The following is a 27893-nucleotide window of genomic DNA, read 5'->3' on the forward strand; positions in this document are numbered from 1 at the left end:
ATTCTATCTGCTTAAATATTTAGATGCTTACGCATTTGAATTTTATACAAAAGTCTAGGCTTGAAAATACACATACATCAAGTGACAAGGGCTTAGGTGTTACTTTAAACTGAATGTATTGTGCTCCTTTGCTCAGGAATTTTCCATTCTTTGTTGTTTGTTTGTTTGTTTTTGAGACAGTCTCCCTGTGTAGCTCTCACTGGCCCTGAATTCATAGATATGTGCCTAACTCTGTCTCTGTTTACCAAGTGCTGGTATTGAAGGGGTGCACAGTCATACCTGGCTAGGTTTCCACTTTTTAAATCCATTTTTTCTGTCTTTATCAATTAGATAGGCCCTCAAATTTGCTATTTGGGTCTGGGGATGTATAAGTCAGTTGGTAGAGTGCTTGCCATCATGCATGAAGCTGTAGGCTCTATCTCCAGTGCTGCACGAAACTGAAAGTAGCTGTATACACACTAATCCTAGCACCTGGGAGCTGGAGGCAGGAGGACCAGAAGTTCAAGGTTATGTTCTGTTAAAGTTCAAAGCCAGCTTGAGACATGAGACCCTGTCTCAAAAACAACAAAAGTATCTTTTCACTTTACTGAAAATTTTTAATCTTCACCTCACAAATAATATTCTTCATCCTTTAATAATAAGGATTTTCATAAAAAGTGTGTAATGTTAGTGAGTAATGGAAGGAACAGATTTTTGGCATGGTTTTGTGTCATAGAAATATTTGGGATTTATTGCTTTCGTTTAGCAGATAAGTTTTGTCATGCTATCTGATAACATCCATGGTGTGTGGTGTGTTGTGGGCTGGGAAAATAGAACAGGGTTAATACTTACTTAAAACTAAATCTAACTATGTGAGAATGTGTATTAAAGACATTTGTATAACGATCTAAAATTAACTGTGTAGATACATACTTAGTAAATAAATGAATTGTATTTCATCTGGACAAACGTGTTTTGTTCTGGTAATACACATCTGTAGCAAAAGCTGGCCTCAAATTCAGGATTTTTCTGTCTCGTCCTCTGGAGAGCTGAGATCATAGGCAGGTGCCATGCCAGGGTAATCCAAGCTATTTTTAAATTAAGGTCATTGTATTCAACGTTCAGCCAGGAGATATTGGATGGCCTTCTAATTAAGGGTTATAAGCAACTTAGCAAATGTGTTTATTTAGTTAACAAAACAGTAGAAGCCTAACCTATTTTTTCTCTACTACTGTGAACTGAAAGTATATTATCAGGCTTGAATCAGCTAAAAATGAAAGTTTAAAGTTTAGATGAATATACTATAACTTCAATTTAAATTTAATGAAAGTTGAAATTTTATTTTACGTAATGCTCTTAAGGATATAATAAAATAAGTGTGGTCTAATTTTTTTGTTTGATTTGATTTGTTCTGTTTTTCAAGACAGGGTTTCTTTGTGTAATAGCCCTGACTGTCCTGGAACTCTCTGGGTAGACCAGGCTGGCCACAAACTCAAAGAGATTCACCTGGCTCTGCCTCCCTAGTGCTGGGATTAAAGGCTTGTACCACCATGCCCAGCAGTGTGGTATAAATTTAAAAGATACTTTTTTATTTGCTTGAGTCCTAGTCAATATTTATGAACGAGTTTGGACTCTGCTAACAAAAGTGTGTCTGTCAGAGATGGAATCCTGTCTTCCTTTGTTGAAGGAATCATTCCAAGAAAGCCTTAAAAAGGCTAAGTTTGGGTTGGAGAGATGCTGCCTCTGGAAGTACTTAGTGCTTTTTCAAAGGACTGGACTCTGCTCCTAGCACCCATTTCAGTCAGCTCACAGCTGCCTGTAACTCTAGCTCCAGCCAGTCAGACACCCTCATCTGGCATCTGAGGACAAACACACACACATACACACACACACACACACACACACACACAGTAAAAATTTTAAAAAATATATAAAAGCCTAGGTCCCTGGAGTAAAATGATTGGGAGATACAAAGATGTTTTATTTTCATGATTACCAGTGGCCATTCAATTGTTGTGAAAACTCCAGAATCCCACCTCCTGAAAAAATAGCGGCTCAAAAGATAGGCAGGGGAAATGAATGACAGAAATATTTCTTCACAGCTGACCATGATAGGGCATGCCTATAATCGCAGCATGTCGGAGGTCGAGGCAATAGGATCAAGAGTTCCAGGTCATCTTCTAATTCTAGGGCAACCTGAGCTGTATGAGACCCCACTTCAAAAACTTGAAACAATTCAGATAAATTTCTTTTTACTGTTATATTTGTTAAAAACTTTTTGTAATAGCTTTGCTGTTTCAGGTCAGGGTCTCACTGTAGTCTAAACTAGCCTGGAACTAATGGCAGTATGCCACACCTCCAAAGTGCTAGGCACACACCACCATGCCTGATGATAAGTTTTATTTATTGTTTTTAAAGGCTAAAATAAAATACATATTTAAATTCTCTCAGCAGACCTTATTTTCCTACTTCTTATCTTGATTGATGTTTATTAAAAGCAAATTGTTCTATCCTTGGGTATTTTGGCTTTTGAAGTTTCCTGCTTCAATCTATTACTGCAGATAGCCCATCTCTAGAATCTCTGAAACATTAACTTCTATTCTCCAACAGTAGATACCCTTTGAAGGGGAAGAGCTTCTGTCATTTCATAATGCTAAAATCAGAAGCCCTGTCAGTATAAAATACGAAAGGCTGATGCAAGAGATTTATCAGTAGAAATGTTAGCCAATGCCTGACATGGTGGCATGTGCTAGAGCCAACTGTGCTGTGGGGTTGGTGTATGTGTGTGTATTTTTTATTTTAATTATGTTTTGAAAAATATATTTTAAATATATATTTTAAATAAATGACAGAAAATAAAGTGACAGGCTCTTAATATTATAATATGTTTATGTTATGAAAACAAAATTTTAGTTGGAAATTTAGAAGAAAAAAAATTACTTTAAAAAATACTCAAAAGCACTCTGGGAGGGAGAGGCAGGCAGATGGTTGTGAGTTCAAGACTAGATCGCTGGCCAACAAAGCGAGTTCAGGATAGCTAAGGCTACACAGAGAAATCCTGTCTCAAAACCAAACAAACAATACCAAAAAGTAAGAAAGTAAGACAAAAATAGGAAAAAAAGTAATTTGGTACTTATCTCAGGGTTCTAATAACTGCCCCAGAGCCTGATACTGTGTTGTTGGAACACTCAGTTCTGAGGGTTGTGATGCAGTTGTCCTTATAAAGGGTATGCTCCCAAAGCTCAAGCCCTGGGCTCAGTCCCTGTTGCTTCAGGGAACTGCGCACAACGATGCAGCTTGTAATCCCAGCACCCCGTGGGCAGAAGCAGGTCATCCTTGGCTAGTGCATGAGTTCACTGTAGAGACGTGGGATACACGAGACCTTGTCTCCAAAAAAAGAGAAAATTCAATTTTTGTAATTGTATTTTGAAACCTTTATTTAACTCAGAGTTGCAAGCTCCTTAAATGCCTTCCTTCTTCCTTTTCCCCCCTTTCTTTCTCCTTCCTTTCTTTTTCCCCCCTTCCTTCCTTTCTGTGAATGCTTGGGACTGAACCCTGTGCCTAGTGTGTGACCTGCATATGCGCTCTATACCCTCAGCTCTTAAAACTGACTTATGGGGCTGGAGGGATTGCTGAGAGGTTAAAAGCACTAGCTGTTCCTCCAGAGGTCCAGAGTTCAACTCACAGCAACCACACGGTGGCTCACAACCATCTGTGATGAGACCTGGTGCCCTCTTCTGGCCTGCCGGTGTACATGCAGGCAGAACACTGTATACATAATAAATAAATAAATCTTTTTTTTTTTTTTTAAACCTGCCTTGTATTTGGACAATAACTTAGAAATTTAGTCAGGTTATTTAAAGTACAAGCCTAATGTAATTGCAGTGACCATTTTCTAATTCTCAGAAGAATGTTGTTTATAACCAAAAATTTTGAAAGAATAGGTAATACTTTCAAGCTGGACTTACTATCTGCCTCTTCATTCTCCTCGTAATTCAATTAGTGGAGGTGCCTGGAGAGGTGGCTTCACAGGTAATAGCATGGGCTGCTCTTCCAGAGGCTTCTATACAATAGATTCCCAGCACCTGCGTGGGGATCTCACAGCTGTTTAACTCCAGTTCCAGGGTATCCAATGCCCCCTTTGGCCTTCACAGACACCAAGGATGTCTGTGGTGCACAGATACACATGTAGACAAAACATCTAAACACATGAAAAATAATAAAATAAGAATTGAATGGAATGGATCCCTGGAAAGAAAATTTTGTGGAGTCTAGAAATAAAAAATATTCCGAATGCAGAATACACTTAACAGTAAAACCAAACTAAAATATATTTGTGTTGATAATCTTTTACAAAGTTCACCCCATGATTAAGAAGCTAATGCTCCTTTATTAGTCCTACTTAGAAAAGTAATAGTGGAAGTGTTGTAGTGTATAGAATATATATATTCTCCCAATATGGCTAAATTAATTCAGAATTATCTAATATTTCTTCTCTTTTTTCTATTAAGTTGCTATAGCGCAAGGTGGAACAATCCAGATATCTAACCCAGGATCTGATGGTGTTCAGGGACTCCAGGCATTAACAATGACAAATTCAGGAGCTCCTCCGCCAGGTGCTACAATTGTACAGTATGCGGCACAATCAGCTGATGGCACACAGCAATTCTTTGTGCCAGGCAGCCAGGTTGTTGTTCAAGGTATATTTTATTAATCTAATACGTTTAGAATACCTGTGGGTTTCCATGTCACACCTTTTAGTGACTATCTGTAGTGTTGTGAAATACACGGGCAGATTTTTAGGAGGGATGGGAGACACTTTAAAAAATTGAAAGGAATGTTTATACTGCAGAGAAAGTAAAGTATGGCTTTCACTGACTGAAGAACGGTAATTGAGAGCAGCATGATAAAACAAGGGGAGGTGGGAACATGAATGCGTTTTTAAATTAAGTGAATAGCTTTCATTTTGTGTCACATGTACCCAATGCATTTTGAATTTTTAAATTTTCATTTATTTTGTGCGGGGCGTGTGTGTGTGTGTGTGTGTGTGTGTGTGCGCGCGCGCGTGCGTGTGTGCATGTGTGTGTGTGTGTGCGCACGTGCACAGTGTTCACACCATGGCATGTATGTGGAGATCAGAGGACAACTTTGTGGAGTCAGTTATCTCTGTTCACATTTTATGTGGGTTCTGGAGATCAGAGTCAGTTTCTCAGGCTTGTGCGGGAAATTCTCTGCTCACTGAGCCATCTCATAGGCCTCTAATATTTCTATTAATTTTTATGTATATAGTCAGTGATACCTTGAATGAGTTTTTTCCTATCTTATTTCTTCAGGTTGGATTTTCACACAACTCATATAAAAACAAATGCTGATTTTTTTTTTTTTTTTACATCTTTTAAGTGGTTCTTAGTGTGGAAGGTCCTCATTCTAGTTTTTTAATTTCATGTTTTTTTCTTTTTTTAATTATATTTCTTTTTTACATATACATTTATATTATCATACATATATAAAATAAACTACTTACAACAAGAAGAATCACGGAACAATCAGAATTATATAAACGTTACATTCATAGTGTTTTGACTATTTGTCTTTGGCAATCTTGAAGAAAACATCTTTCCTATCTTGATGAGTCTAAAATTTTGAATGTAAATAAATATCTATCATATCATCTCTATCAACTTAAAACATCTATCTAGACCTAAAAGCATCTTAACCCCTAAACAACTAAGCTTAATTTTAAGACTAAACTATCTGGTCTTTAACCCCATCAGAGACTTGAGAAGGAATAAAACTAAATGCCTGAGAAAACCAGAAGTGCAGGTTAGCAGCTTCCAAAATGAAAAAAATGACGAGACGTTTTCCTGCCTGAACAGTCACCCAAAACTTGCTATACTGTGGGAGCCTCATCTTCAGCCCTCTAGCCCTATATCTCTGACAGACACATTCACAAGGCGGGAGCTATTGAGGACTTGTTTACTCTTTCTTTGCAGAGTTTGGTTGTGGACTCTGCCTGCACCCAAGCTTACCCATTTGTAGACAGAATGCTGTCTGTGGCAGAAGCGAGGACATTTTGACAAGACAGGTTAATTCCTGGCAATACTCAGCCTACCCTATTCTAGTTCGGGTTTTGTTGTTGTTGTTGTTTTGTTTGTTTGTTTTGTTTTTTGGTTTTTTGGAGACAGGGTTTCTTTGTGTAGCCTTGGCTGTCCTGGAGTAACTTTGTAGACTAGGCTGGCCTTGAACTCACAGCGATCCACCTGCCTCTGTCTCCTGAGTGCTAGGATTAAAGGCGTGTGCCACCACTGCCTGGCCCCCATTCTAGTTCTTAAGAAAGACATCTGTAGTGAAATAAAACAGGATGCAACCTGTTTTTATGTTTTATGTTACCTCCTAGTTTAGCTCAAACTGGGTTATATATTATTTTAATTTCATTCAGCTGTGCTTATGTTAACTATAAAACATGTATTTAATACAACTTAAAGATCATATTATAATTCTAATCTTTTAGGTCTATTTGTTTAGAATACACTACACACATTTTAAGAAAAGTAATGTCTGTTCTTTATTCTTGGAAATATTGGCCAGCTGACCTAGAACTTAAGCAATTCCCCTGCCTCAGTTTCCTGAGTGCTGAGATTCCAGGCCTGTACCACTATGCCTAGTTGATGACTCCCTTCACTCTTAAGAACTTGGGAAATGAATGTGAGGTAGAATGAGAAGTACATGGAGTCTGAAAAGGTCTGTGGAGGTGGCTCAGTGGTTAAGAGTGCTTGCTGCACAATCAGGAGGACTGAGCAAGTCAGGTGCTATGCACATGCCTGTAACCACAGCTCCAGAGCGGGGGGTGGGGGGGGCAGGGGCTGCTTCTGAGGCATTCTGACTTCCTTCCTAGCTGAGAAATAACTGCAAAAACCAACCAAATAAATCTATCCTTAAAGTAAGATGAAAGAATGAGGCTGGGGATGACAGTGCATGTCAGTAATCCCAGTACTTGGGAGGCTAAGGAAATAGGATTTCTCAGGTTTTTTGTTTTTATTTTTGCTTTGTTTTGTTTTTGCTTTTTCGAGATGGGGTTTCTCTGTGTAGCCCTGGCTGTCTTTGACTCTCTTTGTAGACCAGGCTGGCCTCAAATTCCCAGAGGTCACCTGCAGCTGCTTCCCTGATTAAAGGCTTGTGCCACCATGCCTGGCTACTCTGAGTTTTAAACTAACCTAGACTAAAGAGGACCCAGCCAGGATTCTATTGAGACATCCTGTCCCCCAGAAAACAAACAATAGAACAAAGACCAGGGGGAAAAAAAGAACAAAATTGGTAGCATTTTATGGGGTGAAAATAGTTTTCTTATATTCAATGTATTTAATATAGTTATATTAAGTTTATTTAATAAAAGTAAAACTAATATTTTTCTTACATTAAAATTAAAACTATTTGTTAAATTTTTCCTATGCTCCTGAACCTTGTTTGTTTGTGTAAATTAATAAAGAATAGTCCTTTCTTCTCATGTCACCTGTTTTAAATGGATTAAATCCACAAAATTGATACTTTTTAAAAACTTTTCCTTTATCTATCTATCTATCTACATATATAATCATGCTTTTGGGGGTTAGATAAATATATATTTATGCTTTTGGGGTTAAAAATCATTTTCCACAAGTTTCAAACCTATTTTATTTCACTTCTATGTATGGGATATGCATGTATACAAGTCTGGGTCTGGGTGGATTTCTGCCTTCCAACTGCTGAGATTGTAGGCATGTACCAGGCCTAGTTTTTTTTTTACATGCGTGCTGGGGACCAAACTTGTGGGGACCCTCAAACTTGTATGGCAAGCATTTATGGACTAAACAGTTTTTTCAGCCTCTTCTTTTGCTTTTTCTGTTTCTGTTGTTTTTAAGCTAAAAACCCAGGAGTTACCCTTCACTCTTCCTACCCCTCCATATCCCCATGGGTAAGTGAAAAGGTTTTCATTTCTCCCTCCTTCCTGTCATCATCTTATCCAGGCAGCTGTCCCTGTGGTCTGAATGACAACTCCCCCTGCAGAGCTGCCTGCAGGATGGGCAGGGAACACCAGGCCATCACCTGGGCTGAGGCGCCTTTTCTGTGATGCAGCTGCATTTGTTCCCTCGCTCTGAATAGAAACCTCTCCACCTGCACCTCTTGGTGCTGATACCTGTAGCACCTTTCAATGCTCCTGATCATGCTGGGCAGACGTATGTTCCTGGATCACTACCTCAAGTTTCATTCAAATCCTTTTCATCACCTTCTAATGATGCAGGGAGCCACTAAATACTTGTACAACTGAGACATTATCTCCAGTATCTCTGCTTCTAAATTATGTCCTTCAGTTTCTGCAGCCTAAAGTGGATGTCCCAGCATTCCACCTAAACATTACCTTCATCTGTTGAGACGTAACACTGTAACAATGGAATGCTTTCACAGCTCACATCTGTATGTGTGTGGCTCTGGAGACGGGGAGTCTAAGAAGCAGTGCCTAGGGATTGCCTGCGGATTCACACATAGCCATCATCTCTGTCTTCTTACATGGTGGAAAAGAGCAGGGGCTCTTTAGGGCCTGGTTAAGAACACTGAACCCATTTATGAAAGCTTGTTATAGAACTATACCTGGGAGACACAAACAAATGTCTGTTAACCAAGCTGGGGCAGCAGTGATGACAATGGGGTGATTCTACCAAAATCTGGCGTGGTGAATCAGTGGGTTAATTGGGGTTGCTTTCAGAGGTGCAGGTGGAGAGGTTACTTTTCAGAGCGAGGGAACAAATGCAGCTGCATCACAGAAAAGATACCTCAGTCCAGGTGATGGCCTGGTGTTCCCTGCCCACCCTGCGGGCAGCTCTGCAGGGGGAGTCCCCTCTGCTCAGCAACCATTACTACCTGTGTAGTCATAACCATGAGGAGGGCCTCATAAGTCATACAGTTCTGGAGCATCTGGGAGACCTTTGTTTACTTGTAAATCTTAGGGGCCTCATCTTACCACTAGAGGAAGGGAAGGGATGTTTTAATTAGAATAAAATCATTACACAGAAGAGCTCTGCTCTCAACACCTAATTCCTCTCCATACTGTTGCACTGGGGTTAGGCTTTCCACACAGGAATGGGGGGCTGCACACACATTTGCTCTGTAGCATGGTGCCGGACTACACTCAGAATGTCAGTGAAGGTTTGTTATGTGTAGGCAAACTTAGACATCCGTTGTGTAGCCTACCTCTTCCTCTTGCCCCCTCACAGGCCTTCGCCACGGATTGTTTCATTTCCTCTGACAGGCCTTTCCCTCCCCACAGCCTTCATGTTTAGTCCTTGTCCTGACAGGCACGCACTCCTCAGCTTCTATACATTATTCAGGTTTCATCCTAGAGAACACCTTCTCCAGGAAGACTTCCCTGATCCTTCACATCTGGCCTAGGCAACTCCCCAGCTCCCACTGCACCTTCTTAGGTAATAGGTCACATGTCCTGTCACTCCGTGCCCTGCCTCAATAGTAAGTTCCATTTGCATTCTGGCCTTTAGTGTCTGGCAAGATCTCTGTGATGCAATACATGTAAATATTTTTCAAATGGACGCGATGTGGTGGTATATGCCTATAGTCCCAGCCCTTGGAAGTACCAATTTCAAGGGTGCAGGTGGAGGCCCTAGTCAAAAAAGAAGAAGAAAAAATCTTCTATCCCTGGGAATGCTGTTGGAAGGTCAGACCAGTAGTTTAGCTTAGGACTGTATTAAAGTTTTCCTAAACACAATATTCACTCTAGAAATGACCTATCCCCCATGGCACAGCGGTGCATGGCTGTAATCCCAACACCCAGGGAGGCAGAAGTAGGTAGAGCTCTGTGAGTCCAAGGCTAGCCTGGTCTACAAAGGACAACCAAGGCTACACAGAGTAACCCTGTCTTGAAAAAAAAAAGTTAAAAAAAATTGTGTGAGCATAGGTACATCACACACATGTCAGAGGAAAACTTGCAGCAGTTAGTTCTGCCCTTTCACCAGGAAGGCCCTGGTGATCAAACTCCGGCTGCCCTGCTCGGTAGCACATGCCTCTCCCCATCGAGCCTCTCCTAGGCCCTCTGCCGCCCGCCCGTTTATACCCATAGTGATGTCGATACTTTCCCATGGCAGCTTCTTTACTCCTCAGCTGCAGTTCCAGTCTCATTGCCAGGGCTCCACAAAATTAGCAGAGACATGGACAGACAGTCTATGCCCGTGGTCACCTCACATAAAGTCCTTGCCTTCACTGCAAAATGCTCAATTGAGCGAAGTAAAAATACACCAATTAAAAGGAATCACTGCATCCGATGTGGTGGTGCACACCTTTAACCCCAGCACACAGGAGCAGAGGCAGGTGAGTCTCTAAGTTCCAGGCCAGTTCCATAGTGAGGCCCTGGCTCAAAGAAAAGAAATTATGACGTATAAACACATCATTAATGTAAAGTCAGGTTGAGTTTTAATGATATAAGAAAATGGATTTTCACAAGCCACTGGGGCATTGGGTGGGAAGAAGGTCTTATGTCAGGGTTTGTTTGTTAGTTTTCAGTAAAGGTGACAAAGTATTCCAGGCTGTGAGGCCTGGTATGCCTCAGAACATATGCCAACTTTGTGGCATATAGTATTGTGGCCTTGGTATTGTTAAAATTTCAGTTATTATCCAGCTTTTCATGTGATGAAGTCTCATCAAGTGATCCAAATAAAAGTTGGCATTTAAAAATACGAATAATGATTTTAGCTATGAATTTTAAAAATCACTAAACCTCAAGGTATTACATTGAATCACACATTTCTATTTCTATGGATGAAAAACCATCAGTTTCACACTAGCATGGCAGTAATGGAGGCTGCTTTGGCACGATGAGTGTCTAGATTCACTGCAGGTGGACCGAGCATGTTCCTGCTCCCTCTGGGAACAGCTGGATTGAGTGCTGTGACAGCAAATGAAAGTAACTGAGTGAAGGCAGCTTGGTAAGTGTCTGTGAAATGCATTTTTCTGCATCAACTGTCAGGAGTTTTTGTTCAGTCCCCGGAATGTGAATCTGCAAGTACTTCCTTCTTTTAGTTCTAAGGAACAGATGGGGCTCATTTCTCCCCGTGTCTCCACAGCTCCACGAGCTACAGCCCTGTGACCTACCTTTCTTTCTTGCCTTCTTGCCTTTCTTTTTACTTTGCCAGAGTCCGGTTGAAAAGATTTTTATGTCAAAAGTGAGAAACAAGCACATTTGGATGGCTTATTACAGGAAGCGTTTTTTACAGGGCTTTGGTTTCAGTGAGCTGCTGTGTGACAAAGCAAATTGATGGCAGTGATAGGCTGGTGATGTCACTGTGATGTCAGTACTCCTGCTTATTTTACACATGCTTGCTAGTTTGGAACACTTTATTTTGGACTGGTACGGCCAGCAAGACCACTGTATGCAAAAGCCCAACATGGCTGTAACTGGGGAGGAAACTGGTAAGAACTTAAGGGGGGCTTTATATTAGTTCTGCAGTGTTCTGTTTTAATATAGAGTTTAGGAGTATTTAAGAACTTCTGTGTTTTAGGAAGTGTAATTTCCTAGTTGTTTGTACAGAAGTTTCTTTTCGTGTGCGTCTGCACGTTCTGCCTGCTTTCTTAAGCCAGTGGTGTGATTGTTTCTTTACAGTGCGATTGATTGTATCTTTGCTCCAGGCTTTACTGCTCTGTTGACTAAGGCAGTGATCTGCGTCCCTCTCCCTGCCTTTCTCTTCCCTCCCTCTACTCGTATCTAGCCGTTCCGCCTCACTAAAATAAGCTAACATTTTTATCTGCAACCTGTTGCAAATTCAAACTAGCTACCAGTTAAAATATCTGATGGCCATGTTTGAGCTACTAGGTACTGGCTAGCTCCACACGGGATAGGGGAAAACAGTGCGCTAAGAATGGATGTTTTCCAGCTAGATCTTTCCTCCTGCCTTTAAAAAATGCTCTGCTCTTCAGCTAATTGAGTTCAAAGGGCTGACGTCATTACATTTCCTGGAATCGTGTTTCAGCGGGGAAGTGGAAAAGTTAAACTCCAAGTGAGCTGCACATTGACGTCAGCTCCGAGTCATGTTGTGATTTAGTCAGTTCCTTTCTGCTTCGTCAAGCTCGGCGGACAGATTGCAAGTTTGTTAACTAGTTCACCACCGCCTCAGGCTTGGGCAGCGTCCTCTGTTTCTCTGACTTAAGCATTTCTCTTGTGGTAAGTATCTGCTTGAAGATGGGGATACTCAGGGCACCTGTAATGCTAGGACAAGCGCAGCGCAGGGGGCTGTTTGGCAAGCTTAGTGGTGAAGTCTCTCGTCCTGAGAGGCTGTCCCTGCACCTGCCTAGTGACAAGTGGGCTATATTTAGGCTGGGTTCTGGTGCTTGCTAGATCTATAGGAACTTGGGATTTAGAGGGCCCCCTAGTGCCCTGTCGGGGATGTGCTTGTCTGTCACTGTTTGCTTAGCCTTTACAGCTTTGTAGTAAGTTCATTGGGTTTTGCTTTTCTTATAGATAAGTGATTTTGAAATACTGAGTTAGCAGTGACCTTTGTGCGGTTACAACATTGTTTATTCATTTGGATTTATTTGTAACCCAGTTTTGAATTTGCAGTTGAATTGAGGATGAAGTAGATTGCGTGACTTCCCCACACTTTAGCTCTTTGGAGTCATTGGGGCTCAGCCTTCCTCCTGGATTGAAACACTAGAACAAGAACAACTTGCATTGCTTTGTTTCTGAGATAGTCTTTGGGAGCTGTTGGTTTGTCATTTGGTGCTTTCTGTGAAGTCTATAGATGTGTTGCTGATTGCAGCAGCCTTGGGATGACTGAGGACCTAAAATAACCAGACACTATAGTGTGAGCCTAAAATCAAAGACATTTTTAAATGCATGGTTTATTTTAGAGAAATTGTTGGTTTCTTTTAATTAAATTTTACATTTCTATTCACCACTTGACTTTCATAGCAGGAGAGAATAGTGATACAATAACATAGAGTAATCAAAATACTAAGATATTTAAAGGCGAATAATGCATTTATATGAAATTTTTACCCATTGTCAATTACATATTCATGTACACTTATTTTGTTAGAATGAATATATCATCTTTGAATCACTTTCTTCCTCCTCCTCCTCCTTCTTTTTCTTCTTCTTTTCCGTTTTTCAAGACAGAGTTTCTCTGTATAGCTTTGGCTGTCCTAGACTGGCTTTGTAGACCAGACTGGTCTTGAACTCACAGAAATCTGCCTGCCTCTCTCTGAGGTCTGGAATTTCAGGCGTGCGCCACCACGCCCAGCTGAATCACTCTCTTATAATTTGACTTACCAGCACTAAGCCACGGTTTCAAATTTAAAAATTTCAAAAATACTAAAACTTATAAATGTTGAACAATATGGAACATTTTTCACAAGAGCTGACTGTAGTTTGTAAACTATTATTTTTCGGAATCTGTCACTACTTCTGGCAACAGTGACATTTGAAAAGGTGCCATATTGAAAACAATAAGTGAAGTTTATATCCTTTTTATTAATGAGCAAAAGCAGCACCTTATTTAAGAACATTCTCAGCAGTGTAGCAGAGAGGCTCTTAGCAGCACACCTTTGAGTTCTTGTCTCTGGGATAGTCTGGGCTGTTAAGCTGAGGAAATTGATTTAGATCAGGGACTTAGAAAATTTTTGACCATAGTCAGCATTTTAGATCATGATACAGTGGCATATGTGTCTCACTCTGAATTTATTCTACAAAGCAAGTTTTAAACAGAAGAGTAAGACCGAGAAGACAATTTTCCTATCTTATTTTGTTTTTTTTTTTTAAATGTTAGCTTGACTTGTGAAATTGATTTTATGACCTATAGTCTATAGTATATACCTGAGATTTGGACCCAAACCGGGCTTCTTATGTTAATGACTGGCCCCGAAAAGTCTTTATAGCATTTCTAATAGGATCATGGAATCAAATAAAATAATGGTATTGTTGATTCTTTTTGGTGTAATGTAAATTTGTTGTCTTTTTTTTTTTTGTTTTTATTTGTAATTGATTGTGTTAGGAGCCAAATTTCTTGTCTTAGACCCTGGATTGTAATAACTTATATTCAAGAGGGGTTTTTAGAATTGTCAAAAACAAACTTTTCAACTATTCAGATTTGGGAAATAGTATCTTAGTGTTTGATGCAGGTGAACAGAGATACATACCACTTTTGTGATTTCTGTTAGGAAAATTTGACATAAAGGGATGATTTTGATTAGGGTTTAACTTTTCAAGTCAGTATTATAACAAATGATACGTGTATTGGAAGTAGACAGAAGGATAACCTGCTCTGAGCTCCATAAGGCTTCAAAGCTCACAGGACAGCCACTATGCTGTCTCCACTTGGCAAATACATTTTAACACAGTGTTTGGGATAGTTATTTTACTTTTTCCTTATTTTCCTATCTGAACCTATTGCCTAATAAAGTAACTATGCCAACACTTTTGCATTTATATGTAAAGTATGGTTTATGTAAGCATAAATACAAGTTAAAGAGCTAGCAAAGTACTCAGATTGTAAAGGAGACACAGGAAGATCATACAGATTGAAGCACTGGAGGCCCACCTGGAGGAAGCCACATGAAACACTGGAAAAGGGGAGGCATTTTACACTATGCTCTCTGGTCAAACAGGCCACATACTGCTGCATGGAGAGTGATCTAGTTGAATGCAGAAGACAGTAGGCAGGGCCTCTTCCTGTTACAAAGCTAGCCAGCTCTGAAGTAGCTCAGGTCTTCAGAATCCTCTGGTTCTGCTCTACTGTACTATCCTGCTCTCAAGTTCACCTGACACTGATCAATAAATGCTAATGGAGTATGGATCATAACAGCATGCAAGACACAACCTTTAAAATGTATAAAATGAGCTAGTACCACTTTAAGTTCTGAGAAGGCAATAGGGCATTTTTCTTCCTGTAGAACTTAAATTTCACTATTCACAATTCATAGATTTCTTGACTTTTAAAATTTTCATTGAGCTGGGTGTGGTGGCACACACCTTTAATCTCAGCACTTGGGAGGCAGAGGCAGGTGGATTGCTGTGAGTTTGAGGCCAGCCTGGTCTACAAATTGAGTCTAGGACAGTCAAGGCTACACAGAAACTCTGTCTTGAAAAACAAACAAACAAACAAACAAAAAAGACTTTCATTGAATAAACAACCTAAGGAGCCCCTTTATGTGTAACTTGGGTTGAAGATGGTAATTATTTCATATTGTATATAAACATGTCAAAGTATCAGTATATACCTTGAATGAATATATATATATATATAATTTAAAATTGTTAACTATACCTCAATAAATTAAAAAAGCTGAAAATATTTAAAATTTTTTATTTATTAGTTTGTGTACGTGCAGGGTTGTGTTTGTGTGTTGTGTGTATGTGTGTGTATGTGTGTGTGTGTGTTCGCACATGTGTGAGCACATGAGCAACTCATGCCATGGCATGCATGTGGATGTCAGAGGGCAGATTTGAGGAGATGGCTCTTATCTTCCATCAGGGGATCAGACTCAGGTTGTCAGGTTTGCATAACAAGTACTTTCACACCCTGAGATGTTTTTCTGGCCTTAACTTGAAAACATGTAATGATTTAATTCTATATGGTCTGTATATTATAAGACTTTAGACACAGTTGAAAATTCTCATTGCTTGCATAGTCACTTTTATGTAAGATTCCATTTTCCTAGAGAACAGGGAGCGATAGAAAGGGAAATTTTCTGATAGGTGGGACACAAGGCATGGAGAGGCCTGATTTGGGAACTAGGATCATTGATGTGCTGTTTAAGAGTTAGGAAATTGAGGGAGCGGTGAGGGAGATGCTGGTAGCTCTTCAGAGCGTTGGAAAATCACTCTTAGTTACAAATATGACTTCTGAGTTACCCCTACTGTTTACTCTGGGGTACTCTTTTTTTTTTTTAGTTTTTTTGAGACAGGGTCTCTCTGTGTAACTTTGGCTCTCCTGGACTCCATTTGTAGACCAGGCGGGCCTCAAACTCACAGAGATCTGCCTGCCCCTGCCTTCCCAGGTACTGAGATTACAGGCATGTGCCACCATGCCTAGGTTTACTGCGGTGTTCTTAAGATGAGTGAAATGACATAAAGGTGGAGACTTTAGTAAGTATGGTGGCTTATGTTGATGATCCCAGTACTCTAGAGGCTGAAGCAGAGCTATGAGTTCAAGGCCCTGTCTCCAAACACCAAAGCAAACCAACAAAGCCCCTTGTATTCAAGCAATATGCACCTCAGTAGATAAATAATTAAACAAAATGACAATCCTTTGGGGGTGTTGACAAATAGTTTCTCTCCAGAAGTTATCAAAATAAGTGTTTGAGGGATATTTGTTACTTATTTCTTTGTTTTTGTATCTGACTTGTTTCCCTAAAGGACTAGGATTCATACACTTTGTTTGAGCCATCAGACTTCTTAGAAGGGGAACTTCTAATGGGAAAAATCATTGGTAGTGTTATAAACCTGTTAGTTACATAGAGTGTAAGTATAATTTAGAACACTGTTTTTCAGACATAAAGGGAGGGGAGCTAATATGTTAAGTGTCTGCTGTGTGCTAAGCACTGTGCTAGACAAGTTGACATACGTTACAGGGTTTCTTGTGAGTATGAAATGAGATAATGTATCCCATTTTACAGATGAGGAGACTGACCTTGCCCCAAGTCACATGGCTGGTAAGTGGCAGAGGTGGACTAGAGCCCAGATCCCAAATCCAATGCCTTTTCTGCTGTACCGTGTTAGAGCTTGACAAGAGAGGTATGAAGTTCATGTTCAGAATCGACAGCTCCAGGAATTACTTTTCATGCCAGGAGTTAGTTTATTGGAAACACATGATCAGAACCCTTGCCTCTAAGCTGCCAAGTTAGATGTATCTAAAGTGTATCAGGGACGAACAATGCCTTTTGTCAAGAATGCCAGATTGAATGGGCTTGTGGCATCTCATGGGACTTTATATATCTTTGTGTTAAAGACACAACTATACTAACATGTCCACACAAGAGTGCTTCAGACGACAGCATGCCTGTGCATTACCCTGAGGAGTTTAACCTTGACTTGGTAGGAAATACATCAGTCCATTAAGCGCCCTTCACTTTATGCTAGATTCCAGAGCATAAAGTGAAAAGATGCTGTTCTTGACTTGTCTGGACATTCTTATCTGCCTGAGAATAGACTCTGAGGTAAACTGTTATGGCACAAAATATTTTTCTTATTATCTATCTTCATTCATGATTTTTAAACCCCTACATATGACTTATGGATTCTCAAAAGATAATGAAAATTTAAAAACAAGTATGATGGCACCTGCTTGTAACTCCCAGCACTTAGGAGGCCGAGGCAAGATAATTGAAAGCTTAATGGCAGTCTGAGTTATATGGCAAAATCTTATCTAAAAATGCCTTACCAAAATAGTTTGACTACCTTTAGTACTTATATGGGACAGGAGTTAGATGGGATAGGAATAAAATTGTCACCAGAGAATACAGGATGGTTCTTAGAAATTACCACTGAATTTACAGTGTTGAGACTGATACTAATATAGACATGTTCTCATAACTTGTTTCAAAAAAATCTGACATTTAGGTTCCTTCAAAAGATTTTTCCCCCATCATTTTAGTGTACTTTACTAAGATTACATTTGCACGTGTAGAATTTATCCATTTACCGTTAGAAGTGTATCATAGAATCTTTGAGTTGTGATAGGAATTTAACGCCTAAGTCACACTTATTCCTACTTCTTGCTTGAATTAGTAAGTTGCAATCCTGGATTTATGTTAAAACAAATAGAATGAGTACAAATCTGAGGCACAATGGAGCCACACTGCTCTTATAATATATCCGATGTATCATCTCCTGCAGAGGCGAAGCAACTGAGTCTCTGTCCAGCAGCTTTGAACAGGGCCCAGTTTGGGGTTGCCCTTGTCCTTCATGCTGCCAAGTCTGGCTCTCCAAGGAGCTGTGGCTTCTGCAGTCTGGCAGAAAGGTTTTGTTGGTTTTTGTTTTAATACTGTTTTTGGTATCTGTTGCATCTGTGAAGTGTCTCTGCCCCACTTCCCTTAAAAATTAAAAGGATGCCCTTAAAGTAGCCTTTTCACATTCTGTTCTCACTCATATTATAGACAGTAACAGATGTATACAATATGGGAGAGTCCACTGAAACTGTTGCTTCTTCCCTTCCCCTTAGAAGAGAAGTCTCTGTATTTAGGGGCATGGCAGCCTCAGAACTCTCTCTTACCCTCTCTGCACATTTCTAGTATTGTTTTTACACTTGCTTGTGAGCAGTTTCAAAGAACAGCTGGAAGCAGGTGTGCTTTCAAGCTGCCAGCTAAACAAGTGCAAGGCCCTGCAGCTTCTCCTTTGTCCCTGGTTATTGTGTTGCCTTCTGTAGAAAGCCCGGGAAGCCCCCCCCCTCCCCCGGCTGCGCCATTGTTTCAGCCTTTACTGACCTGTAAGTAACCTCCTTCCCTGGCTGTGGGTAAAGAAAAGTAGGGGGACCTTGGCCCCTGGTAGAGCTCTTACTTCCTTTCACAAGATGGCTGACAGAATAAGAGTCTACCATGTTGCTTTACACTTTATTTTCTTCTTAAATATTTAAAATTTGCACATCTGATGAGATGTCCACGTGTACAGTGTTTGCAGCTGTCACGAAAATAAATTTAGGACTTTCCTCAAGAAGGTAGTTTAAGAACTTTACTGTTTTTTTTTTTCTTCCTCTTTTTCCTGTTATTGTCAACTAAATCTATAGCCAGTTAGATTCTTTCCCTTGCTTTAGCTTTTTCTTTTTCTTGTTTTTGTAATTGAAAGGCTTTGACTATCTGTTTCAGGTGTAGGCACAGGGAAGTCCCAGGTGGAGCATTCAGAAGATGGCCATGTCCTACTTAAAGTATTCATGGTGACACTGGAGTTGCCTCCTACAGCCTTGCTAGAGCCAGTTTCAGAACCCTTGTAAGCTGGTTGTGAAAATAGCTGTTATTAACAATTATCAGTGTACATATATATTCACACATTTAAATAGATTCCGCCAAAAGCAGCAGTAGTCCTCAAACACTGAGCACTTCTAGTGACCTTCAGGCCATTCCCATTTGTGAGTGCGTCTCTTCCCAGCTTGACATTGAGGGAGGTCACTCTGGTGTCCTTGAACTTGCCACAGTGAGACTTTTTGCTGTGGAACTCATCAGACTCTGCAGAGCAGGGTTGCCACTCCTATACCCAAAGGAGTTCCCTGCAGCTGCCAGCACACCACTGATCCAGGCTGAGCTGTATCAACTACAGTAGCCTATTGGCTTTGGCCTGTGATAAAAAGAGGTCTACAATGTGCTAAGACATTTTCTAAAATGTTGGGAACAGGCTAGAGTATTTGTAATATTCTAATTTGCTATTTAAGGCCCCTATAATTCTAAGAACAATCCTTTTTTACCTCTACAAAACAATCTCCACTGACATGTACAAAAGTATACCATTTCTAGGTTAATTTTGTGTAGAATATTAGCTAGTGACTTGGTGATATGAGCTTGTAATACCGTGTTTCCTTGCAGCTGCCACAGGTGACATGCCGACTTACCAGATCCGGGCTCCTACTACTGCTTTGCCACAAGGTGTGGTGATGGCTGCCTCACCAGGAAGTCTGCACAGTCCCCAGCAACTAGCAGAAGAAGCAACTCGTAAGAGGGAGCTGAGGCTGATGAAAAACAGGTAAAGCCCCGGGCAACCTAGAGCCACCGTGGGAAGCAGCGGCCACTGTGGGGCTCGTAGTGTGCCTTTGCTAAGCTGCTTCAGGTTAAGTGTTGTGTGGCTTCTTGTGTGTGCTTATGCTCTACCCACGAGGATACTTTGTCTCCCGGCGAGTTCTGGTTATTAATGTTTTCTAAGCAGGAAATACATTCTTTCATATTGTAAGGGATATTAAAAGGTATGTTTTTAAAAACAATATTATTAGATTCTTGATTAAAAGTAAAGTTGGTTTTATGTATTTTGTGAAATAGTACTCTGGCAAGTAAATTTTTTGCCCTTCCCCCATTACATTGGCGTTGTGGATAGAGCCTAGGCCCTAGGGCATGCTAGGCGAACAGTGAACTACATCCCTGACTCTGACTTTTTAGCTTCTTTATTAGTAAAATAAATTAAAGTCTTAAAGCATTGTTCTTTATTTTATTATTTTAGCTATTTTGTATAGTTTTTACTACATTACAATAAGTACATGTTCTTTTGACAAGTTCTAGTTGAGTATAAATAAAATAGCAAAAATTGCTCATGCCCCTGCTATATAGATAGTGGCACTGTTATCATAAGTGTACTTGTGGTCGCTCTCATCTTCTGCCTCTTGTGTTATGAGTCAGTCTCTTGAGCACCACCACATCTCTCACTTACTATTGCTCCATAGCTCTATGTCATTGTTTAGGCATTCGCACATCATATTAAAAACAAACTTAAATAATATTTTATTTATATGACTTGCATATTAATTTTTTAGTTATTATGTAGAATGAACTTAGTTTACTCTTCAAATGAACAGAGTTTTCTGTTTCCCAGTATGTTTTGTCATCTTATTCCTCAGTGTTAAATTATATCCTTATTGCAAACAAATAAAGCACATTAGGCAGGGTCAGCTACTTTCCTTGTCTATGAGCAAAAGCAGACTGTGGTCTTAGACACAGTCTTATTAGATGTTTCCAACCTAATTAATCTAAGACTGTGGCTGCTGAATCCCAGAAACTCAGTCCTGAGCTCATCTTGCTCCTGGAAATGGTGGTTCCACGTTTGGACTTAGGTGGTTGAATTCACTGATTAGTGTTTTTTGTTTGTTTGTTTGTTTTGAGACAAGGTTTCTCTGTATAGCCTTGGCTGTCCTGGACTCTCTTTGTGGACCAGGCTGGCCTCAAACTCACAGCAATCTGCCTGTCTCTGCCTCCCTGAGTGCTAGGATTACAGGCATGAACCACCAGGCCCAGCTACATTAGTGGTTCTTTAAATGACAATTTGGGAGCTAGGGAGATGGGTCAGCAGTTAAGAGTATATAGTGTTCTTGCAGAGGACCTGAGTTCTGTTCCCATCAATCATATCTGGTGGCTCACAGTACCTTATAACTCCAAGCCCCTCTTCTGTTCTCCAAAGGCACCTATACAGGCATGTGCTTACATACACACACACACACACACACACACACACACACACACACTTAAAAAATAAAAGTAAGGCTTGGAGAGATGGTTTAGCAGTTAAGAGCACTTGCTGTTCTTGCAGCAGACCTTAGGTTTCCCAGCTCCCATATGATAATTCATAACTGCCTGTAACTCCATTTCTTAGGCAACTGGTACCCTCTCCTGGCCTCCACAGACACCAGGCATGCATATGGTACCCAGACATAAATTCTGGCAAAACAGCTATACACATAAAAATAGGGCTGGATATGGTGACCTATACTTTTCATCCCAGCCCTTGGGAGGCAAAGTCAGGCAGATCTCTGAGTTCAAGGCTAGCCTGGTCTACATAGTGAGTTCCAGGACAGCCAAGGTTACATAGAGAAAGCAGCTCAAGAAACAAACAAACAAAACCCAAAAAACAAAAAACAGAAACAAAAACAAAACAAAGACAAAACCACAAAGAACAACAAAAACCACACAACAAACCAGCAGGAGTGGCTGGAGAGGTGGCTCAGAGGTCAAGAGCACTTGCTGCTCCTAAGTTTGGTTTCCAGCATGCATGTCAGACTGCTTAAAACTGCTTCTAACGTTCACATTTTTAGTATACACATGTATGCACATACACACACACAGGCATGTATACAGACAAGTGTGCACACAACACACATACATGAGTAAGATTTTGTGTTATGGCTGCTTTGTTAATCCTTAAGTAATGGTACACACCTCTGTTTATAATATGTAATTAACAATTACCATATATTTGGGCTACAAGTAACCAAGGGAAATAGAGGCTAAAACATGTAGTCAGGTTTTTATCTTTATGAAGATACGGAGGTATATACAGGCAGAAAAAAGTTCATGGTATCCCCAGGGACCAGAGCACTCCTTGCTGCTGTATCTTCAGTATGTACAGTTCATTGTCATGACAACAGGATGGCTGCTGTGGCTGCAGGTGCTGTCAGACAGGAAGAGTGGAGGATGGCTGTGGTCAGAGTGCAGCTGGCTCAGTTGGTTTCTTCCAAAGATTTTTTTTCTAGAAGACGTTTCTGATAGCTTTTATGTACATTTCATTGGCTAGAAATAGGTCCCTGCTGTAAGGGATTCTGAGGAGCATTATTTAGCCTGCCAGTGTCAGCATCAGAGTCACACAGGAGAAAAGCCGCAGCAGATGGCTCTTAGGTGACTCAGCATTTGCTTAGCAAGTTTCAAGCACTTGTTCCTCCAGTTTCCTTCAGTCTCTCACAGTTCCCATGAGCACAGAGCGGTTCTAGCCTTACTCTGTAGATGAAGAGCTGGAGTTGGAAATGATTAAAAGGCAGGTTGACCAAGGTCATAGAACCAGAGGAGCCAGAAGTAGGCTATGCTGTCTGGCAGCTCTTTCTCTCTGAGCCTTCCTTTGTCCTTACTCCAAGGTCACCTCAAAAGGAGCTCAGTGTGAAGCTTCAGGCTGGACTTCATTGACAGGAGGCAGGCATTACAGTGAGCACAAGCAAGCTCAGGTGTTGGCTGACATCGTTAACAGATACACTGGCCAGCAGTAGCTTTGATTCCTTTGTAGCCTGCACCATTTCCTGTTTAATTTGACTTCAGCTTTGAGATTATGTAGTCCAGGCTGGCCTCAAATGTGTGCTTCTCCTGCCTTCCTTAACCCCCTGAGTGCTGGTGGTACGGGTGTGCGCACTTTGCTCTTCACCCTCTTCCTGCCTTGAAGTTTCTTCTCCAGGCTGAGGATGGATTTGGTCAAATACAAGCCTGCAAACTGAGCTAACTATTAATAGAAGAAACAGGTGTTTTCCACAGCTGAGAATGCCTAGGAATGTGCCAGCCACTTGTGTGACTACCAAAGCTTTGTGCTCAGGACATTTTGACTCTAGTCACATTGCAAACACAGTTGAAGGGCTGGAGAGATGGCTCGGAGGTTAAGAGCACTGGCTGCTCTTCCAGAGGTCCTGAGTTCAATTCCCAGCAACCACATGGTGGCTCACAACCATCTATAATGTGACCTACTACCCTCTTCTGGCCTGCAAGCACACATGGTGGGATACTGCATACATAATAAATAAATAAATATTTAAAAAACACAGTTGAAGATGCACAGTGTGGATATTTACAGTAAGCAAGAGCGTAAGACCTGACCACCTCACAACACTGCCACCCCAATGTATTTAAGCTTCCACTTAATGCTTGTAGAGAAAGACTTTCTTCTTTCTAGATTTAGAATTTAACATATTTAATCATGCAAACATTTATAAATAAATTTCAGTTTCTTGGTGGAAGAGAAGTGAGTTACATTCCCCAACTGGCAGATATGTGTGCTTGGACATGCTGCCACTTTCCCCCGTGCAACCATTAAGATTACTGAAAGCACTGCTTTACCAAACTCCATTTACTTTTACATGTTTTAGTTTTTCATTGCCCAGTTGTCTAGCACTTGGTAAATTACAGGGTGAACACATCAGTCTTGGTTAGGAAACAGGATTTTTTCCTTTTCCTGCAGTCCACCAGGGTTTCAACATTGCTTTTCTGCTGACTTGCTTTGCATAGAGGAAACAGAGATCCATTCCATGAGAGTCAATTCTTCTAAAAATACGACAGTTGGCCCGGTGTGCTGCGTGCGTCACGGGCGGGGGATAGCATTGCTGACTGGCATTGCCGAGACTGGTATTTTGACATGCAACATTACCTTGGTGAATTCAGCATAGCAATGGACAGTTTCTGAGAACTGAGCACTCACAAATAAAGCTTTATCACAAGAGTTAGGCGTGGCACACTGCGCTCTTCATCTTCACCCTCTTCCTGCCACTCTTCCCCACTCTGAAAACAATGAGAGGGAGGAATTGGGGACAATATTGGTTATTGATTAGTGGGAGTGTGCATGAGAAAGGCTAACACATCTCTGTAGTTTCAGTCATTTGGCTGCTTGCCAGTCTGTCTTTGCCCCCCAGGGTGCTTAAAGCACTGTAAGCTGTGTCTAATGAGCACCCACGCATGTGTGAGAGAACAGCACAGTTCTCTGCAGTGAGCCAGGAGCTTCCTTTTCAAAAGAACAAATGTTTGTTTGTTTTTTACTTACTTGTGACAGGCTTCCATATACCCCAGACTAGCCTTGTGCTTATAAAGTAGCTAAGGCTGGCCCTAAGCTTTTTAAAAACATTTTTAAAATATGTATGGGTGTTCGGCCTTTAGGTATGTCTGTACACTATGTACCACTTGTGTGTCTGGTGGCCATGATACCAGAAGAGGTCTTTGGAGCACCTGCATCTGGGGTGATAGATAGTTGTGAACCATCACGTGGGTGCTTGAGATAGAATCTTCTAGGTTCTGGAAAAGTACCCTGTGTTCTTAACCACAGATCTCTCCAGCCCCTGGCTTTGTACTTTTGATTCTGCTGGCTCCACCTCCCAAGTGTCAGGCATACAGATGTATACCACCATGCCTGCTGCTATTTTCATAGTTGTAACTGTGGCATTCTAATACTGTGGGTTTAAATTGTCTGCATTGTCAAATTTTGTGTCCTGTTACTTCATTCTTTAATTTTCACAATACTTTTGTTCATAAACATGTATGTCTTATTTATTATTATAATTTATCTATGTTGTGTTTTCTTCCAGAAAACTATTTCTCAAAATTGTGATCATGCTTTGTTGAGATTTAATCTCAAAGCATACAACTGTTCAATATTGGCATTTGAGATTTCATAGGATTCTTATAATCATTTTGATCAAGTGAGATTTTTCTCATTGTGATGAGCATGGGGTGTTTGACACCCAGAAGTTAACTGAGAGGATGGAAAGGCTCTGTGAGTGATTTAGTGGGGACTCTGCTGGGCGTGTGGTCCTCGTGCTGTTGTGTATTGACACAGAGGGTCATTTTCACTGTGGTACGGGTGCCCCAAGAGAACACTATTTGGGTAAAACTGCCAGTGCTCTTCAGTTGGTCTGTCATTGTACATACGGCATGTGCTTTGTTCAGTTTGTTGTGTGGCTTTGTATGACTTTTCTCAGGTCAGTCAGCTGTTGATGGGGAGAAGGGGGGCAGATGTTGATGGAGCCACTCTGGAGTGTCCTGGAGGTTGTTCCTGTAGTCATTTGCCTTGTGTTGGTTCCAGGGAAGCTGCTCGGGAGTGTCGCAGGAAGAAGAAAGAATATGTCAAATGTCTTGAAAACCGTGTGGCTGTGCTTGAAAACCAAAACAAGACCCTCATTGAGGAACTCAAGGCCCTCAAAGATCTTTATTGCCATAAAGCAGAGTGACTGTGTTTGACTTGGACCTTGTTTACCGTGAGCTCTAACCGAGGCAGGCGATGCAGCGTCCTCGTGGCGGCCATGTGGACTTGTAGATGGGTCACTTAACCCTTGCTTAAGAATCCAATCTGGTTTAGGGAGTGATTGGGAATACTGTTCCTCGGGCTGCACTGCAGCTCCCTCACATTGCCACGCTTGCTCTAGTGTCCATAGCACGCAACATATGTTTGTTTGCCCTTCTGCTTCTACTCTTTCCAGGGAAGCTGCTAAAGAGTGTCGACGCCGAAAGAAGGAGTACGTGAAGTGTCTGGAGAGCCGGGTCGCAGTGCTGGAAGTTCAGAACAAGAAGCTCATAGAGGAGCTTGAGACCTTGAAAGACATTTGCTCTCCCAAAACAGATTAGTAGAAATCCTTAACTATGAACTGATTACAGCATGTACAGTTGCTTTTGAATGCAATACAATATATAGCCGGCAAGAATTATGGCTTTTTCCTTTGTATCATTCACCTGACTTTCTCATATCTAACATTCCTAAGATGCTTCATTGTATTTAATTAGCTCTTACCTCTAAGGTCAATTTTTTTTTTTAAAGAAGAGACAAACTGTAAAAAAATGTATGTAACAAATTCTTAAAATGAAATATTTGTAAGACTTGTTCCAGTGCGACATATTTGCAGTTCCCAGTCTCTGTCATGAATAGTGTCCTATGCAATAAAAATTTTGCAGGTTTTAAGAATCATTTTAGGGAAGGATGATCAAAGGCAGTGCATCCAGCAGTACAATAAAACCAAACCCCATAAATACCTCAGGAAAGAAGGAAAGGAAGTGTACCTTGAGGACATGGCTATGTGAGAAGAATAGCCTAGAAATGAATTTGTGCATTTATAGATTTTTATAATCGTCACTTTGTAAAGAAAATATTGTATTGCTGTCCTTGAACGCCATAGTTGAAGACATTTTCAATAGAACCATGTTGGTTGCTCTTTGTAGTATTTGGTGTTTATTTAAATATCTGAGCATCTACTACAGCTCTCTACCATGTATGGAATACAGGTAACCTGACAGAAGTTTCTGTTGCTCTGCTGTTATCTAATGAACGAGAGACCTTTACTATCTGGAATGAGTTCCATGACTATGAACTTATTGCTACGCTGGGTCATGAGCCTTGTAAGTGCTGGGCCATTTCATCAGAAGGGCTCTATGGGCAGAGGTCAGTGGAGAGCACTTGCCTGGCGTGTGCAGGGCTACATGTTCAGTCAACAGCGCTGTAACAAAAGTGAGTGACAGTGTCTGAAAGGGAAGACCTAGAGACCTGCACATGGGGTGGAGGACAGAAGTCAAAGGCCAGCCTTTATGCTGTGCTAGCTTCCTGTGATGGTCTGGAGGAGTCCCTGCTGGTGGCTCTCCATTGTGAATTTTTGCTAGCAACCTCAGGAATGTTAACATTTAAAAAACAGCCCAAGATTTTATTATTAATTTCACAACTTGGATCAGTTTTGTTTTGTGTTTTGGAATGCAGCTATGTGTCCATGGGTCCAAAGTTGCCATAAACTCACAATTCCCTGACTCAACCTTCTGAGTGCTTGGATCACAGATATGAGCCAGTGTATCCAGACTGATCACGATCCTTTTACAAAAGCTTTATTCCCTTGTATGTGCGCGCACGCTACTGCAGGCTTTCAGGAAGCCCGAAGCATCTGGCCTTCCTGGAAATAGAGTTACGGATAGTTTTGAACCTCCAGACATGGATGCTGGGAACTAAACTCAAGTCCTCTGCAAGAGTAGCACATGTTCTAGATGATTGAGCCATCTCTCCAGCCCCATGATATAATATCCTTCAGAGCACTCAGATGAAATCTGTTATGATTGAGATAGCTATGTTACTAGTAGCATCTGCAGTTTGTCAAGGTGGAAGCCCGAAGCCCTAATGCCATCATGATGTGTCAGCTCTCATTCTCCAGCAGTTACTGACTGTGGCCGACATCCGATTTGTTAAGACTCTCTGCCCCACCATCTTCTTCAGTATAGCGGATCTGGCAGTGAGCATAGGGAAGTATAAAAACAGGTGGTGGCATGTCTTGTCTATAACTTCCAAAATGTAGATGTCTTAGTATTGTTTCTGTTGCCATGATAAAATAGCCTGACAAAAACAACTTAGGTGAGAAAGGGCTTATTTTAGCGCATAATTCCAGATTGTATAATCTAGGCAACAGGAATTTGAAGTAGCTGGTCACATCCACAAACAAGTGCAGGGAGAGAGATGGGAGAGAGAGGGGAGAGAGAGAGAGAGAGGAGAGAGGGGAGAGAGAGAAGAGGAGAGGAGAGAGGGAGAAGGAGAGAGGAGAGAAGAGGAGAGGAGAGGGAGCATGAGTGTGCGCATGGTTACCAGTACTGAGCTCATTTTCTCTTATACAATCCAAGACTCGAACCGATGAATGGTGCTGCCCACGGTGGGTGTATCTATGAACAGAACCAAGGTGGTCTCCCTCCGACATGGCCACAGGCCAGCCTCATCT

At 41.0% G+C, this 27893-nt stretch overlaps 1 protein-coding gene across 20 annotated transcripts in view; it reads left to right on the top strand.

The window, feature by feature from the left end:
- Window positions 1–25971, top strand: part of Crem (cAMP responsive element modulator) — a 77607-nt gene extending 51636 nt beyond the window's left edge. For 6 of the 20 annotated variants that reach the window (XM_051151193.1, XM_051151196.1, XM_051151195.1 and 3 more), the window contains 4 exons: window positions 4491–4679; window positions 16630–16665; window positions 19525–19681; window positions 25241–25777. In XM_051151193.1, coding sequence (XP_051007150.1) covers window positions 4491–4679; window positions 16630–16665; window positions 19525–19681; window positions 25241–25385 — 527 coding nt within the window. In that variant the 3' untranslated portion in view covers window positions 25386–25777. Of the gene's footprint in view, window positions 1–4490; window positions 4680–10934; window positions 11431–11583; window positions 12179–16629; window positions 16666–19524; window positions 19682–25240 lie in introns of those variants that run through there. The other 14 variants (XM_051151194.1, XM_051151197.1, XM_051151202.1 and 11 more) reach the window with 10 other exon arrangements.
- The last annotated feature ends 1922 nt before the right edge of the window (window positions 25972–27893 follow it).

Source organism: Acomys russatus, chromosome 9 (assembly GCF_903995435.1).
Source record: "Acomys russatus chromosome 9, mAcoRus1.1, whole genome shotgun sequence".
NCBI classification, from domain to species: domain Eukaryota; kingdom Metazoa; phylum Chordata; class Mammalia; order Rodentia; family Muridae; genus Acomys; species Acomys russatus.